We start from the raw sequence: 13,130 nt of genomic DNA, 5'->3' as shown, positions 1-13,130 counted from the left end.
TACGATCCAGATATGCTCCATGACAAAGAATTGGAAGACGCGAAAGCGTACGAGTTTAAAGACATTATTCGAGCTGTCCATGGAGAGTAAAGGGCTGAATAAGACTATTGAAGAGTCCGTGGCTTGGAATTGGAAGAAAAGAAAGAGAAGAAGTCGTTGGACAAGTCGAATTCCATGCATCCGAGATTCTCGCCTATTCTGGCAAAGTTTACCATTCGGGTTATAACTCTCGCATCCGAAGTCCGATTGAGATGATTCAAAATGATTCCGAAAGCTAACTGAAAGATCTACAACTTTCATGTTTTGAGCGAAGAGATATTCGAAGTGGAACAGTGTCGAAATTGAGCTTTAATTGCATGCACGTGCACAGCCCAATGTCGCGAGATTAGAAGGGTGATCGAGAAGCCGACTTGAAGATCAAGTTATCTAGTTTACTTATTCACGTTTTTAATTTAGGTTTTATTATGTTTTTATTATTTTAGAGTCTTTTATGGTTAGGATTTGCTTATTTACAAGTTTCCTTATTATAGTTTAGGTAGGAGTCCTTTTCCTTGTGAAAAATGAGTCTTTTTAGACCTTATAAATAGGTTGCCAATTTGGCTTATTTTATAAGACGAATTTTAATGCATATTTGAGTATTTTGAGAGTTAATTCTCCTTCGCTGTTCTACAGCAAATTTCGGGATTTTACAAGTGGATTCTTGTAACTTTCTTTGCGACATAATATTGGTTTCTGGTTCTTTATAACCACGGGGTCAATATTCCACCTTGATAATAATGGTTTCTAGTTCTTTATAGCTATGGGGTCATTGTTCCGTGCTTCCGCCAAACTTGAATCTTTGTTTTTGGGTGTTTTCGATCTTGCTTCCGCGTAGGGTATTGGGTCCCGTAACGAGTTCTACGGGGTTCGTATCAGCGGAGCCTCATAGCAACAAGTGTTTTGCAGGTGAAGAGGCGTCGAGGCAGAAAGCATCGAACATCTTCTTTAGAATGAAAACAAAGATCGAGCCTCTGCACGTTCCGTGCAACGGCAAAGGTAAGCCATGTCTGCAGTTGATAGTCGCTGCATTCAATATGAAAGAGGCGGAATATAGTGACGGTTTGCACTCTGCGCAGCAGCATGACACTGTTGACGATTTCATGATTCTCGTTGTGGAAAAGTAAATTGGGGACGTAAGACCAGAGATGCATCCATCTTCTAGATAGAATACTGGTTCTTACGGAGAATTTGGTCCGGAGAAAAGAGAGTATGTGACAAATGACTGAGTCCGGCAAATCGCTGATTCTATCAATCGACTGCGAATGCTTCACCCGCTTTCTACTCTGCTCTTCTTCTGTAATCGCCGCCGCCATCAAGTAAAAATGGGAAAACAAACAACGATTTCTGTCTGAACTCGAATAACAAAAGTAATTCAGACGGCGAAGGAATTTCGGAAATAAATGTTTGATTCTCGCTCTTTGTCTATTAGGTCAGAAGATGGATTTTTCCTCAAAATCTGTTTAGGACTTGTAGTCTAGGGTTAGTGATCGAGGGTTTTTTCTACCCAAATAAATACTTTTAGCATTTTTTAAGAGCATCTCTCATCGGTCATTATATCATCATTTTTTTATTTAATTTGGTATTTTTAGTGTTCTACCTAAATTTATATATTAATATTATGGAATAATGGCAGATAGGCCCATGCCAAGGGCCCTTTAATTAAAAGAGGGACATCCAATTTTTTTGTCTTTCAAATAAATCTAGCTCATTCAAACTTATTTGCAAATAAGGAAAATCCTTTTATATATACCAAAATTACCCCCAATTCATTGAAACCCAATTCAACTCCAATTTCATGATTCACACCCCAATTTAGCCCAATTTCATCAATTAACCAATTTTAACCCTAATTTCAATTTTGACCCCAATTTTGATCCCAATTTTAACCATAATTCTTATCAATTCCACCCATTATGCTCTAACTTCCTTAATATTACACATTGACCCCGGATTTAAACAAATATATCACAGTAACCCCAATTTTTTTTTTTCAGAAAATAATTTTTTTCTGAAATGTTTTTTTTCCGGCCAGTGGCGTTGACTTTTTTTTTTTTTTTTTATAATTTTGTTTTTTCTTAATTTTTTTTAATTAATATTACTGTCTTGGCTGCTAAATTACTGTCTCCGGCAGTTATTTAACTGTCGGAGAAGTAATTTAACTGTTAATTGACTTTTTTTTTTCTTCAAAAATATTTTAATTAATATTACTGTATTCGTTGCTAAATTACTGTCTCCAGCAGTTATTTAACTGTTGGAGACAGTGTTTTAACTGTTAATTGACTTTTTTATTCTTAAAAAAATATTTTTAATTAATATTACTGCATTTGTTTGCTAAATTACTGTCTCCAGCAGTTATTTAACTGTCGGAGACAATAATTTAACTTTTAATTAACTTTTTTTTTTTCCTTTTTTTCTAAAAAAAAATATTTTAATTAATATTACTGCCTTGGATGCTAAATTACTGTCTCCAACAGTAATTTAAATGTCTTAGGCAATAATATTAATAGTATTACTGTTCGGAAAAATAATATTCATAATATTACTGTCCCAAACAGTAATATTATTGTCTGAGACAGTAATTTAGTAGCCAAAACAGTAATATTAATTAAAATGTTTTTTTTTCTAAGAAAACAAAATTCAAAAAAAAAAAAAAAAGTCAACGCCGGAATCTGGCCAAAAAAAATATATTTCAGAAAAAAAATTATTTTCTAAAAAAAAAAAAGTTTTGGGGGTTAATATATATTGTAAGTAGTATTGAACTACTACAGAATATAAAAATATATATTATATATTACACAAAGGAAATAATATATATTGTAAGTAGTATTGAACTACTACAGAATATAAATTTGAAGGATACAAAATGTGCTGATGGAAGTTCAATCTGTATATTTCTCATTTCGGATGTATCTATATATACAAGAAAGCATTGATGCTTTGTCATGCTAAGTATATAGAAATGTGACACGTAGCTTGTCTTTGAATACTTAGTGCATAAGAAAAAGACTAGATATATATTACAATACTCCCTCTTGAACTAAGTATTATGAGTAGCGGCTATAAATTGGATGAGTAAAATGTATGCCTCGTTAAAAACCTCAAGTCGGAAAACCCAGTGGGATAAAGCCGATTAAAGGGAAAAAGAGTGCATAACTCAATCCAAGCCGTGTGCATAAGCTGCCTCGTTAAAAACCTTTGCTGGAAAACCCAACGGGACAAAACCAGTCAAAAGGGAAAAAGAGTGCAGCGCACTATTGCTCCCCCTGAAATGAGCAATATAGGTTCCGGAATGGGGCGTCAATCTTGCTTCATACTGGCTCTTCTCATTCCAATGCCGTACACCAATTTCTCAAATGTAGAAGTCGAGAAAGACTTGGTTCGATCGCCTTTTTTATATCTGACTCTTCCATGCACTATATAATTAACATTATCATGTTAGTGGGTGTGCTTGTTTGGTAAATCAACAAGATGTACCTGCAACATTACAAAACTGTGAGTCATTATTCACTGTAATAATCATCGTAGACAGTCTATTGAGCAATTGAGAATGTAAAAATATTATCGATGATTATGTTATTTATATCCCATATTTCAATGAAATAACTTATTGGGATTCTCGAGATTTGATATCGACTTTTTCGATATCAGGCTCAACAGATTCATCTGGAGCATTCTCACTAGAAATCGCCTCATTGAGGGTTCATTGATTTTCCCCTTTCTTTTTCTAGGAACAACGTCCTTTGATCCAATAGGTCTACCCCGTTTTTGCCGTGGGGGATCATCATTCATTTTCGCATGTTCTTCAGGAACAACGATCCTAGCTGGAACATTCACAGCTGAAATATAAGACTTCGTGACTTTACTGGCATCATTAAATGCATCAGGAAGTCTATTGGCAATATTTTGTAAATGAATGATTCTATGGATCTCATTTTCACATTCAGAGGTACGTGGGTCTAGATGAGATAAGTGTTGCTCACACCATGTGAGATTCTCGATTGATTTTTGTTTATCATTATCACGGATATTCTGAATATCCTTACCAATCGTTATAAATAATGTCTCATTAAAATGACAATCCGCAAATCTAGCGGTAAATAAATCACCCGTCATTGGTTCCAAGAACCTAATAATCGACGGTGAATCAAACCCAATGTATATGCCAAGTCGGCGTTGGGGACCCATTTTAGTCCTCTGAGGAGGAGGAATTGGCACTTGCACAGCCCAACCAAATGTGCGAATGTGCGAAATATCAGGCTCAAAGCCTAATGCCAATTGCATTGGGGAATGCATATGATAAGCAGTGGGGCGTAATATAATCAGTGTTGATGCATGCAATACTGCATGGCCCCATGCTGCACTAGTGAGTTTAGATCTCATCAGCAAAGTACGAGCAATTATTTGGACGCGTTTAATCAGAGATTCCGCCAGTCCATTCTGAGTGTGAACGTATGCTACTGGGTGCTCGACATTTATTCCCAGTGCTCCACAGTACTCATCAAAAGTTTTTGATGTAAATTCTCCGGCATTATCCATTCTTATGTTTTTAATGGGATAATCAGGGAAATGTGCTCGGAGTTTAATAATTTGTGGTAGCAAACGCGCAAATGCAACATTTCGCGAAGATAATAAGTATACGTGGGACCATCTACAAGATGCGTCCACCAAAACCATAAAATATCTAAATGGCCCACTTGCAGGGTGTATTGGTCCACAAATATCACCATGAATACGTTATAAAAATGATGGTGATTCATAACCAACCTTTTCAATGGAAGGTTTTATAATGAGCTTTCCTTGTGAACATGATTCACAGAGATATTCATTGGACATCAAGATTTTTGTATCTTTTAATGGATGTCCTTTAGTATGTTGTGCAATCCTACGCATCATAGTCGTTCCTGGGTGACCCAGTCGATCATGCCATAACCCGTGTATATCGGGATTAACAAGTTTCCATGGTATAGTGGCGTAGGATTCAAAAGCTCGAATTTGGACACAATACAGTCCAGAAGCTGTCGCTTCGAACTTCTCATGAACAATTCTTTTGTCCATGACATATGATGTGACGCATAGACACACATTGCGTCTCACATCTTTAAAACTCAGTAGATTCTTGTTCGATCTACCGGATATGAGTGCATTTTCAATATGCAAAGTGGTACCATTAGGCAACACAATTGTTGCGTTCCCGGAGCCATCTATTATCTCCACGGGTTTTGATATGATTTTAACTTGTTCCTTGCACAATGTCACACTCGAGACATATATTTTATTAAATATTGAGTGTGCAATTGCACTATCTCAGTAGGCAATGGTCATATCTATCCATGTTGTTCATGTACGCATGATCAAAATATCAGCTCAACCTTAGGAATATATCCTCCAAGGGAGATATGCACATTTTGTATACTCAACAACTCAATATTGGGAATCACAGCATCCAAGAGATTATACATGGATACACTCAAAACAACTCAATCTCGGGGATTACACCTACCGAGAGATATCATATATGTGGGTACAAAATAACCCAAAACCCTTTAAATGTGGGCTTGTGATTAATAGCCTCTAAGTTGGCTCTTGACGGGTTTTACCTCGTCTAATGACTCTATGAGCTTTAGGCTCAGAGTTGTTTTCAGATATTTGGCCTTTAAATCGGCTTTTTGACGGATATTATCACGTCTTAACTCAACGAGCTTTAGGCTCGGAGATATATTTGTGATTTAGCCTCTAAATCGGCTTTCTTGTCTCAACGAGTTTAGACTCGGAGTTGTATTAAATATTTAGCCTCTAAATCGGCTTTCTTGCTTCAACGAGTTTAGACTCGGAGCTATATTAAAGATTTAGCCTCTAAATCGGCTTTCTTGCTTCAACGAGTTTAGACTCGGAGCTATGTTAAATATTTAGCCTATAAATCGGCTTTCTTGCTTCAACGAGTTTAGACTCGGAGCTATGTTAAATATTTAGCCTCTAAATCGTCTTTCTTGCTTCAACGAGTTTAGACTCGGAGCTATATTAAATTTACTTGACGGGAATTCCAACGTCTCAATTCAACGAGCTTATCCGCTCGGAGTTATAGTATGACCTCTATACGGTCTCTGTTAAGCTCTACGGGTACTATGCCCGGAGTTAAAACGATAGCCTCTATATCGGCTTTAAATGGAGATTATTACTTCTCCAACTCCACGAGCTCGTGCTCGGAGTTAATCTCATAGTCTCTAAATCGACCTTTAACTGAGATTATTATATCTTTTACTCGACGAGCATCATGCTCGGAGTTAATATCTTGGCCTCTAAATCGACCCACAGATCTGTTAAAATTAGCATGTGCATATAGCACTGCTTGGATCCACAAACTTGCAAATATAAATTTCAGCAGCAATTCAACAAATAAATAAGCTATAGATTAATATACACGAATCCATCATATCCTTGGAGAAATGATAGCGTATAAAATACCGAAGTATTCGCTAATCATTCTCGTTTGTCATTTCGACAATAGATTGAGGATCTGGATTTTCGTAAAATAAAATAGAAAGAAGAGTACAAAAATAGCAAATCCCTATCGAGCAAAAACTCGTGCTGATAACGTGTTATAGAATAAACTATAATAACTCAAGTATGTTTATATTATTATATATTACACAAAGGAAATAATATATATTGTAAGTAGTATTGAACTACTACAGAATATAAATTTGAAGGATACAAAATGTTCTAATGGAAGTTCAATATGTATATTTCTCATTTCGGATGTATCTATATATACAAGAAAGCATTGATGCTTTGTCATGCTAAGTATATAGAAATGTGACACGTAGCTTGTCTTTGAATACTTAGTGCATAAGAAAAAGACTAGATATATATTACAATACAAACATATTAATCAATTAATTGCAAACGTACCTTGTGTCTTCTAATCACCAACGTACACGCTTGCTTATATTTAATTAAAATTTAAATACAATTAACTAGCATGCTCGATAAAACGAAATAAATTATGCATAATCATATTTCGATTCAACACTTAATAATAACATGCTTATCAGGGCCGACCCTGGAGTGAGGGTGAGCAGGACCCACGGTCAGGGCCCAATTTCCTAGAGGGCCCAGTATTTTATTTTTTATCTGTACATTATATATTTTATATTAAAAAACAAATATTATTTTATTGATTAAAAAAACTTCTTCTATTTTTTTGAAATAGAAAAGTTAATTATTCTATTATTATTATTATTATTATTATTATTATTATTATTATTATTATTATTATTATTATTATTATTATTATTATATTATTATTATTATTAAAAGTTTCGTTTAAAAATAGATGTAAAATTTATTATCTTTTTAATAATGTATTAAACATTTCTTTAACATTTGCTTCACATGATTTTTTTTAATCTAGATATAAATTAGTGTTTTCAATCTTCTATTTAGAAGATTTTTATTACTAAATTATTTTTTTATATGTCATTGAGCATAACATGCAAAAAAACAAAAAATACAACTTAAGAAAAACAATAGAAAATGAACCAACCGGTGACAAAAGCGATGGTGGGTGGTGGCGGCGGCGCCGGATAGAGGGAGACAGCGATGGCGGCTCGACTAGGGCAGGCGCGTACATCCAAGAGACAGGGGAGAGCGACTAGGGTTGCTTCATGTTCACAAGACTATTTAATCACTACTTATAGAGTCTTGTAGTTAATTACTATCAATAGTTTTCATGCTCGTTTCTTACAAACTAATGATCAGAAAAATAAAATAACTATATTTGTGTAGTCATTGTAACGTCCTCGTCAAGATGAGTGCCAGTTCACAATTTTCAATTTCCAAAATCGGAAACCGTAACTCAATGTATTTGCCAACTCAGAAAATTTCCCAATTTAGTCAGTTGAAAAAATTCTTCGTTTATTTTGATTCGTAATCAACAATTACGAATTTTGGATACAATCACATTGACTTCCAATTATGTAAATGTCAACAATTTAATCCCAGCCCGTTGTATTCAAGGATTTCAAGTACCCGAGACGTGTGTCCCTTGATGGTTCAGATATAAGCTAGCCGTAGGACCACAACTCATTGTAATTCAAACTCGTCCCTAGGGTTTTAATTAAGATAAAACTAATTTCAACTTAATTCCCAACAAATCAAAATTGACGCCTAGCAACTACGCATCATGATTTTCTATATACAAATGAAGTGCTTGCAAGAACCGTATGATACAATTAACGTACAATACGCTCTATTTGACTCATATATCCCGATTGAACTAGAGCCATTGGTTCACCGAGACCTCTACTAGAGTTCATTGACTGTGTGAACGTTCTTATTAATATAATTTATTTGTGTATGACTTAGAGAAACATATTTACCTAATCATCACGCAATCAGCTCTGGACAGAGACTCTGTTGATTATAAATTATCATAACACACAGGACATACATGACTAATAATGTGATCGAATTCCCTACTACAATGCACATACTTTACACTAGATTCCGGACTGCACGAACATTGGCCCTTGGAGCGATCTTCGGTGAGACTCAAGGACAAGTCACGATACAGCTGGTCCTCTAGTGAAGTCATAGTGATGTCTGGTCTTCAGGATTAATGGTGTACAACTATATTATAGAAACCTCTACTCGATAATGGGAACCACGTAGAGATTTCATGATGAGGGAGTTTAGTGAACTCATCTATATGAGCACCTACTTATGTATGTCGATATCACAATGTCGATTACTGATGACTATGAGACACAGTACACATACACTAAGTGCTAGTCTCAAATAGGGGTGTGCACGGGTCGGTACGGCTCGGTTTTTCCAATAAACCAAACACGTACCAATATCGGTTTTTCATATTTTTTAAACCGAATATGTCGGTTTTTTTCGGTTCGATGTTAATCGGTTTCTCGGTTTTTCGGTTAACGGTTCGGTATCAATTCGGTTTATTTTCGGTTTCAATTTCTTCTATTTGTTCGAATCGGTTCGGCATAAAACCGATATATTTGGACTTTCATTATATTTATTTGAGAAAATAAACAAATAACAACCGAAAATTAACTAATAATAAACACATCACAACCAAAATTAATTAATAGAAAAGCATGTCATATGGAGGCGCTCGAAAAATTGAGGCACGGTAGGGTACGTATCTATCATATATATATATAAAAACATCATTTTGTATAAATCGGTTCGGTTCGGGAAATCGGTTCGGTAATATTTTTATTCTCCATACACAAACCGATGTTTTTTCGGTTTTTCAAAAAAAAATTACCGTATATGCGGTTTTAAGTCGGGGTGGTATATATCGGCTCGGTTTTTCGGTTTTTGGTTCAGTTTTTCTGTTTCTCGGTTTTTTTGCTCACCCCTAGTCTCAAATGGGAAAGACCGGTATCCTCAATAATGGTGTAAGTCGTTGACTAGTAACTGGTTTAACAGTTATATTACTCTTATTAAATTATCTCATGATTCAACTAGATCAATCAATAGTAATAGAGTAACTGTAAGGACTATATCTATGCACATGCAAGAGACAATATAGAATGCCAATTTTTTTGTCTTTCATTAATACGAAATTGATTGTCATTATAAGAGTACAAAAAGACCACAACCATAAATTGGTTTGTTGTTCCACCTACTCTAACAGTTTTCTTGTTGAATTTTATTTAGTACCTGAAGTACTGAATATATGTGATTACATTTATGTAACTGTCTAGACATGACATGTGGGGATAAATGGCTCGCAGATAGTGTAACTACACATACTAGTTAACTTCAACATTAGTTGACATTCCATTTTTTTTTGTCTTTTTTTTTTCTTTCTATTTTTTTCCGGTGGTGGGTCGTCGTAGATCTGGTTAGCTAACTCATCATCAGTTAACTTCAACATTAGTTAACTTTAACATTAGTTGACATCATTTTTTTATTCATTTTTTTCTCCGACGACAGGTCGTCGGATCTCCGATTAATTAGCTAACTTAGTATTAATTAACTCCAACATTAGTTAACTTCAACATTAGTTTGACATTCGACTTTTTATCTTTCTTTATTTTGTGTTTCCTCAGATGGATATCATTGTAGCTACGATTAGCTGACATCAATAGTAAACAGTTAGGTGTTAGCTAGTTAGAGACCTAAATACCCGCCGCCGAAAAAAATAGTCAAAAGAAGAAAAAAAAAAATCGGATGTCAGTTAATGAAAATTAAAATCAGCTAATGCGAACTCAACTAATTCATAGTCAGCTAATTAGAGCTCCGACGTCCCGTTGCTGGAAAAAAATACAAAGTTAAAAGAAAAAATTTGGACGTCAGCAAATTCAACTTAACTAATCGGAGCTTAATTTATCCGCCGCTGAAGAAAAAAAATTTAAATAAAAAAAATGGAATGTTAACTAATGCTGATTCAACTAAAAAATGGAATGTCAACTAATTATAGTTAACTAATGCTGAGTCAGCTAATTAGAGCTCTGAGTACCCGCCGGCTTAAAAAAAATTAAAGCAAAAAAAAAAAACGGATAAAAGACAAAAAATGGATTGTCAACTAATTAAAGTTAACCAATGCTGAGTCAGTCAACCGGAGCTCCGGCCATCCAGGCCATCGCCAGAAAAAAAAAAGTAATTTAAAAAAAATATTTCGTTAATAATAAATAAATAAAAATAATAATAATCAAAATAAGTAAGATAAAACAAACCATAATTAGAGTTTGAAAGGGGTAAAATGGGTATAATGAAACTATTTGGGTTTACGTCAAATGAAACTTGAAATTAATGGATTTATTTATTATTATTATTTCTTTTTGTTTTGGCCAAAAGACTTTATAATTCCATTATTTAAAAATATTTGGGGCCTCGTTAAAACCTTGTGGGCCTACACAAATAAACAGAGTACCCTTACAATGGCAGTAAAAAATTAGAGACTCTCCTAACTTCTTTAATTACAAAATGGCCCAAAGAGGGGCGAAAAATGGAAATCCTAAAACTATCAGCCCAATAACTAATTAATTTACAAAAACTATCTAAAGGTCCCCAAATTGGGGTACAAATGCAAAAAACAAGAATGCTTCCGCTAGGCTCCCACTCTTGAATGAATCTGGTGATAAATACCACACTTACCCAGTAGCTACCACTCTTTAACACCATCTTCATTTAACTTTCGATTTACGAAAACGAGGTATTCCGACACGGTCTAGGATTATGGAGGCTCGAATCCGACGAGGAAATTCACCTGCAAAATACCATTTCATCCCCTTGTGCTCATATTCCAATTTAGCTAATTCATCGGCAACACCATTTGCCTCTCTATAAACATGGTTACCAATCCAAGAGTCTTGAAGATGCTGTCGAATGGCAGATATAATGTAATGAATGACCCATGCAACTGTAGCCTTGGCAAATATCATATCTACTACAAGCTTTGAGTCTGACTCTAAGATCACATCCTCGACTCCCAACTCCCGACATATAATCAGCCCATCAAGGATAGCTTGAGCTTATGCAAAAAGAAGCGATCATTTGCCGTAAAAGTGAGAAAACCCTTGAACCACTTCATCGTTAGAGTTGCGAACCAAACCACCACCGGAACAAGGCTCTCCCTTCCTCAAGCCGTCAACATTCAGTTTATACCGATGAAGAGATGGAGGCTGCCATTTAATCCACGTACCTTTATACATAGCTAGAGTTTTGATTCCAAAATTTTAATTGCTTGAAACACTTCCTCTTCGTTTGGAAGAGCAATCGGTGTTGCATTCATCTCAGAAGTTACCGTGGTCTCCACACGTGAGAAAAGTTCCGAATCCAAGTGATTAGGCGAAGCATGAAATAGATCCGAAAAATATTCCACAGCTTTCTGACCAATAACCTGGCCGTCGGTTGTAAATGAACCATCAACGAATTTAAGAGAGATTGAATTCCTCTTTCTCCGATCTTTAATCTTGGCATGACAATATTTAGTATTTCAATGTCCCTTCTCTAGCCATTTGATTCGAGCTTTGCTGGCTAATAATTCATGTTCCCATGCCAACTGCTGCTTAAGATCCTCTTTAACCTGTTGACATTCATCAAATAAACCTTCATTCCATGTATGAGAAAGTCGATTCTCCATCTCCTCTATTCGCGATTTCATGGCAATTTTATTATCTTCGATATTACCAAATGTGCTCCAATTCCATTGTTTCAACGCCTTACTAAGATGGCTTAGCTTTCCTTCGAAATTATAGAGTAAAAAGCAGTTTGCCCCCTAAACTAAGGGCCGATTTGCATTTTACCCCCCAAACAAAAAAAAAATTGCACGTTTTTACCTGAACTCATTAATTCGTTGCACGGTGCCCCCTAAACTCAATTTGCCGGCAATTTTGACAGGAATGTTAAAACATGTGCTTAGCACGTGAGATTTTGAGGGGTAAATTCGTCCCTTCACTTGCATCTTTAATATTAAATGCAAAAAAATATTAAAAAAAAAAATAGAAAAGAAAAGAAAAAAAAAAAGCTATCATCCATCAGACCATCACCCACGTTCCTTCCCAAAACCCCATCAGACCATCACCCACCTTCTTCCCAAAAACCTATCAGACCATCACCCATCTTCTTCCCAAAAATCCAATTCATGCCTGCAAAAAAGAATCTCAAACACTATTTTATAAAAATTCCAAAATTCTCAGATGACCACCACCGCTCCTCCTCTCATGGATATAGCTTCGTCGGCGAGCCAGGTAACATTCTCCGCCGGAAAAATAATAGCACCATCCATCTCCGATAATTGGTGCACTACATCTCCTCGGCGGCTCAGATTCGGTTCAAATAAAATGTCTTCAAATCCTATTTTGCCCATAGATCTAAAGAAGATGGGGATGAGGTTAGGATATTTGACGTCGGAGGAGCAGAGGCGGAGATGGTGATTTTTTAAAAAGAAAAATTGGGAAGGTAATGAATACGCTCCGATGCATCCAAAATTCGGATCTACAACTGCAGAAGAGGAAATGCGATCAATGCTTCGATATGGGATAATCCTACAATTGCACATATTTTCAGTAAATTAATTTCAGTTAAATTCGCGTGTTTGTATAATGATGAAATGAAAT

General features: G+C 35.4%; 1 protein-coding gene across 1 annotated transcript; it reads right to left on the bottom strand.

Annotated features, from left to right (window-relative positions):
- Positions 1 to 911: 911 nt before the first annotated feature.
- Positions 912 to 1,352, bottom strand: LOC148765887 (putative F-box/LRR-repeat protein At5g41840). The gene has a single exon (XM_088812400.1). It carries the CDS (start codon positions 1,350 to 1,352, stop codon positions 912 to 914), a length of 441 nt encoding a protein of 146 aa, XP_088668526.1.
- Between the last annotated feature and the right edge of the window lie 11,778 nt (positions 1,353 to 13,130).

The sequence above is a fragment of the Erythranthe guttata genome, chromosome 13, assembly GCF_056151865.1.
Source record: "Erythranthe guttata isolate IM_541 chromosome 13, IM_541, whole genome shotgun sequence".
Taxonomy (NCBI): domain Eukaryota; kingdom Viridiplantae; phylum Streptophyta; class Magnoliopsida; order Lamiales; family Phrymaceae; genus Erythranthe; species Erythranthe guttata.
This window is presented reverse-complemented; position numbering and strand designations above follow the sequence as displayed.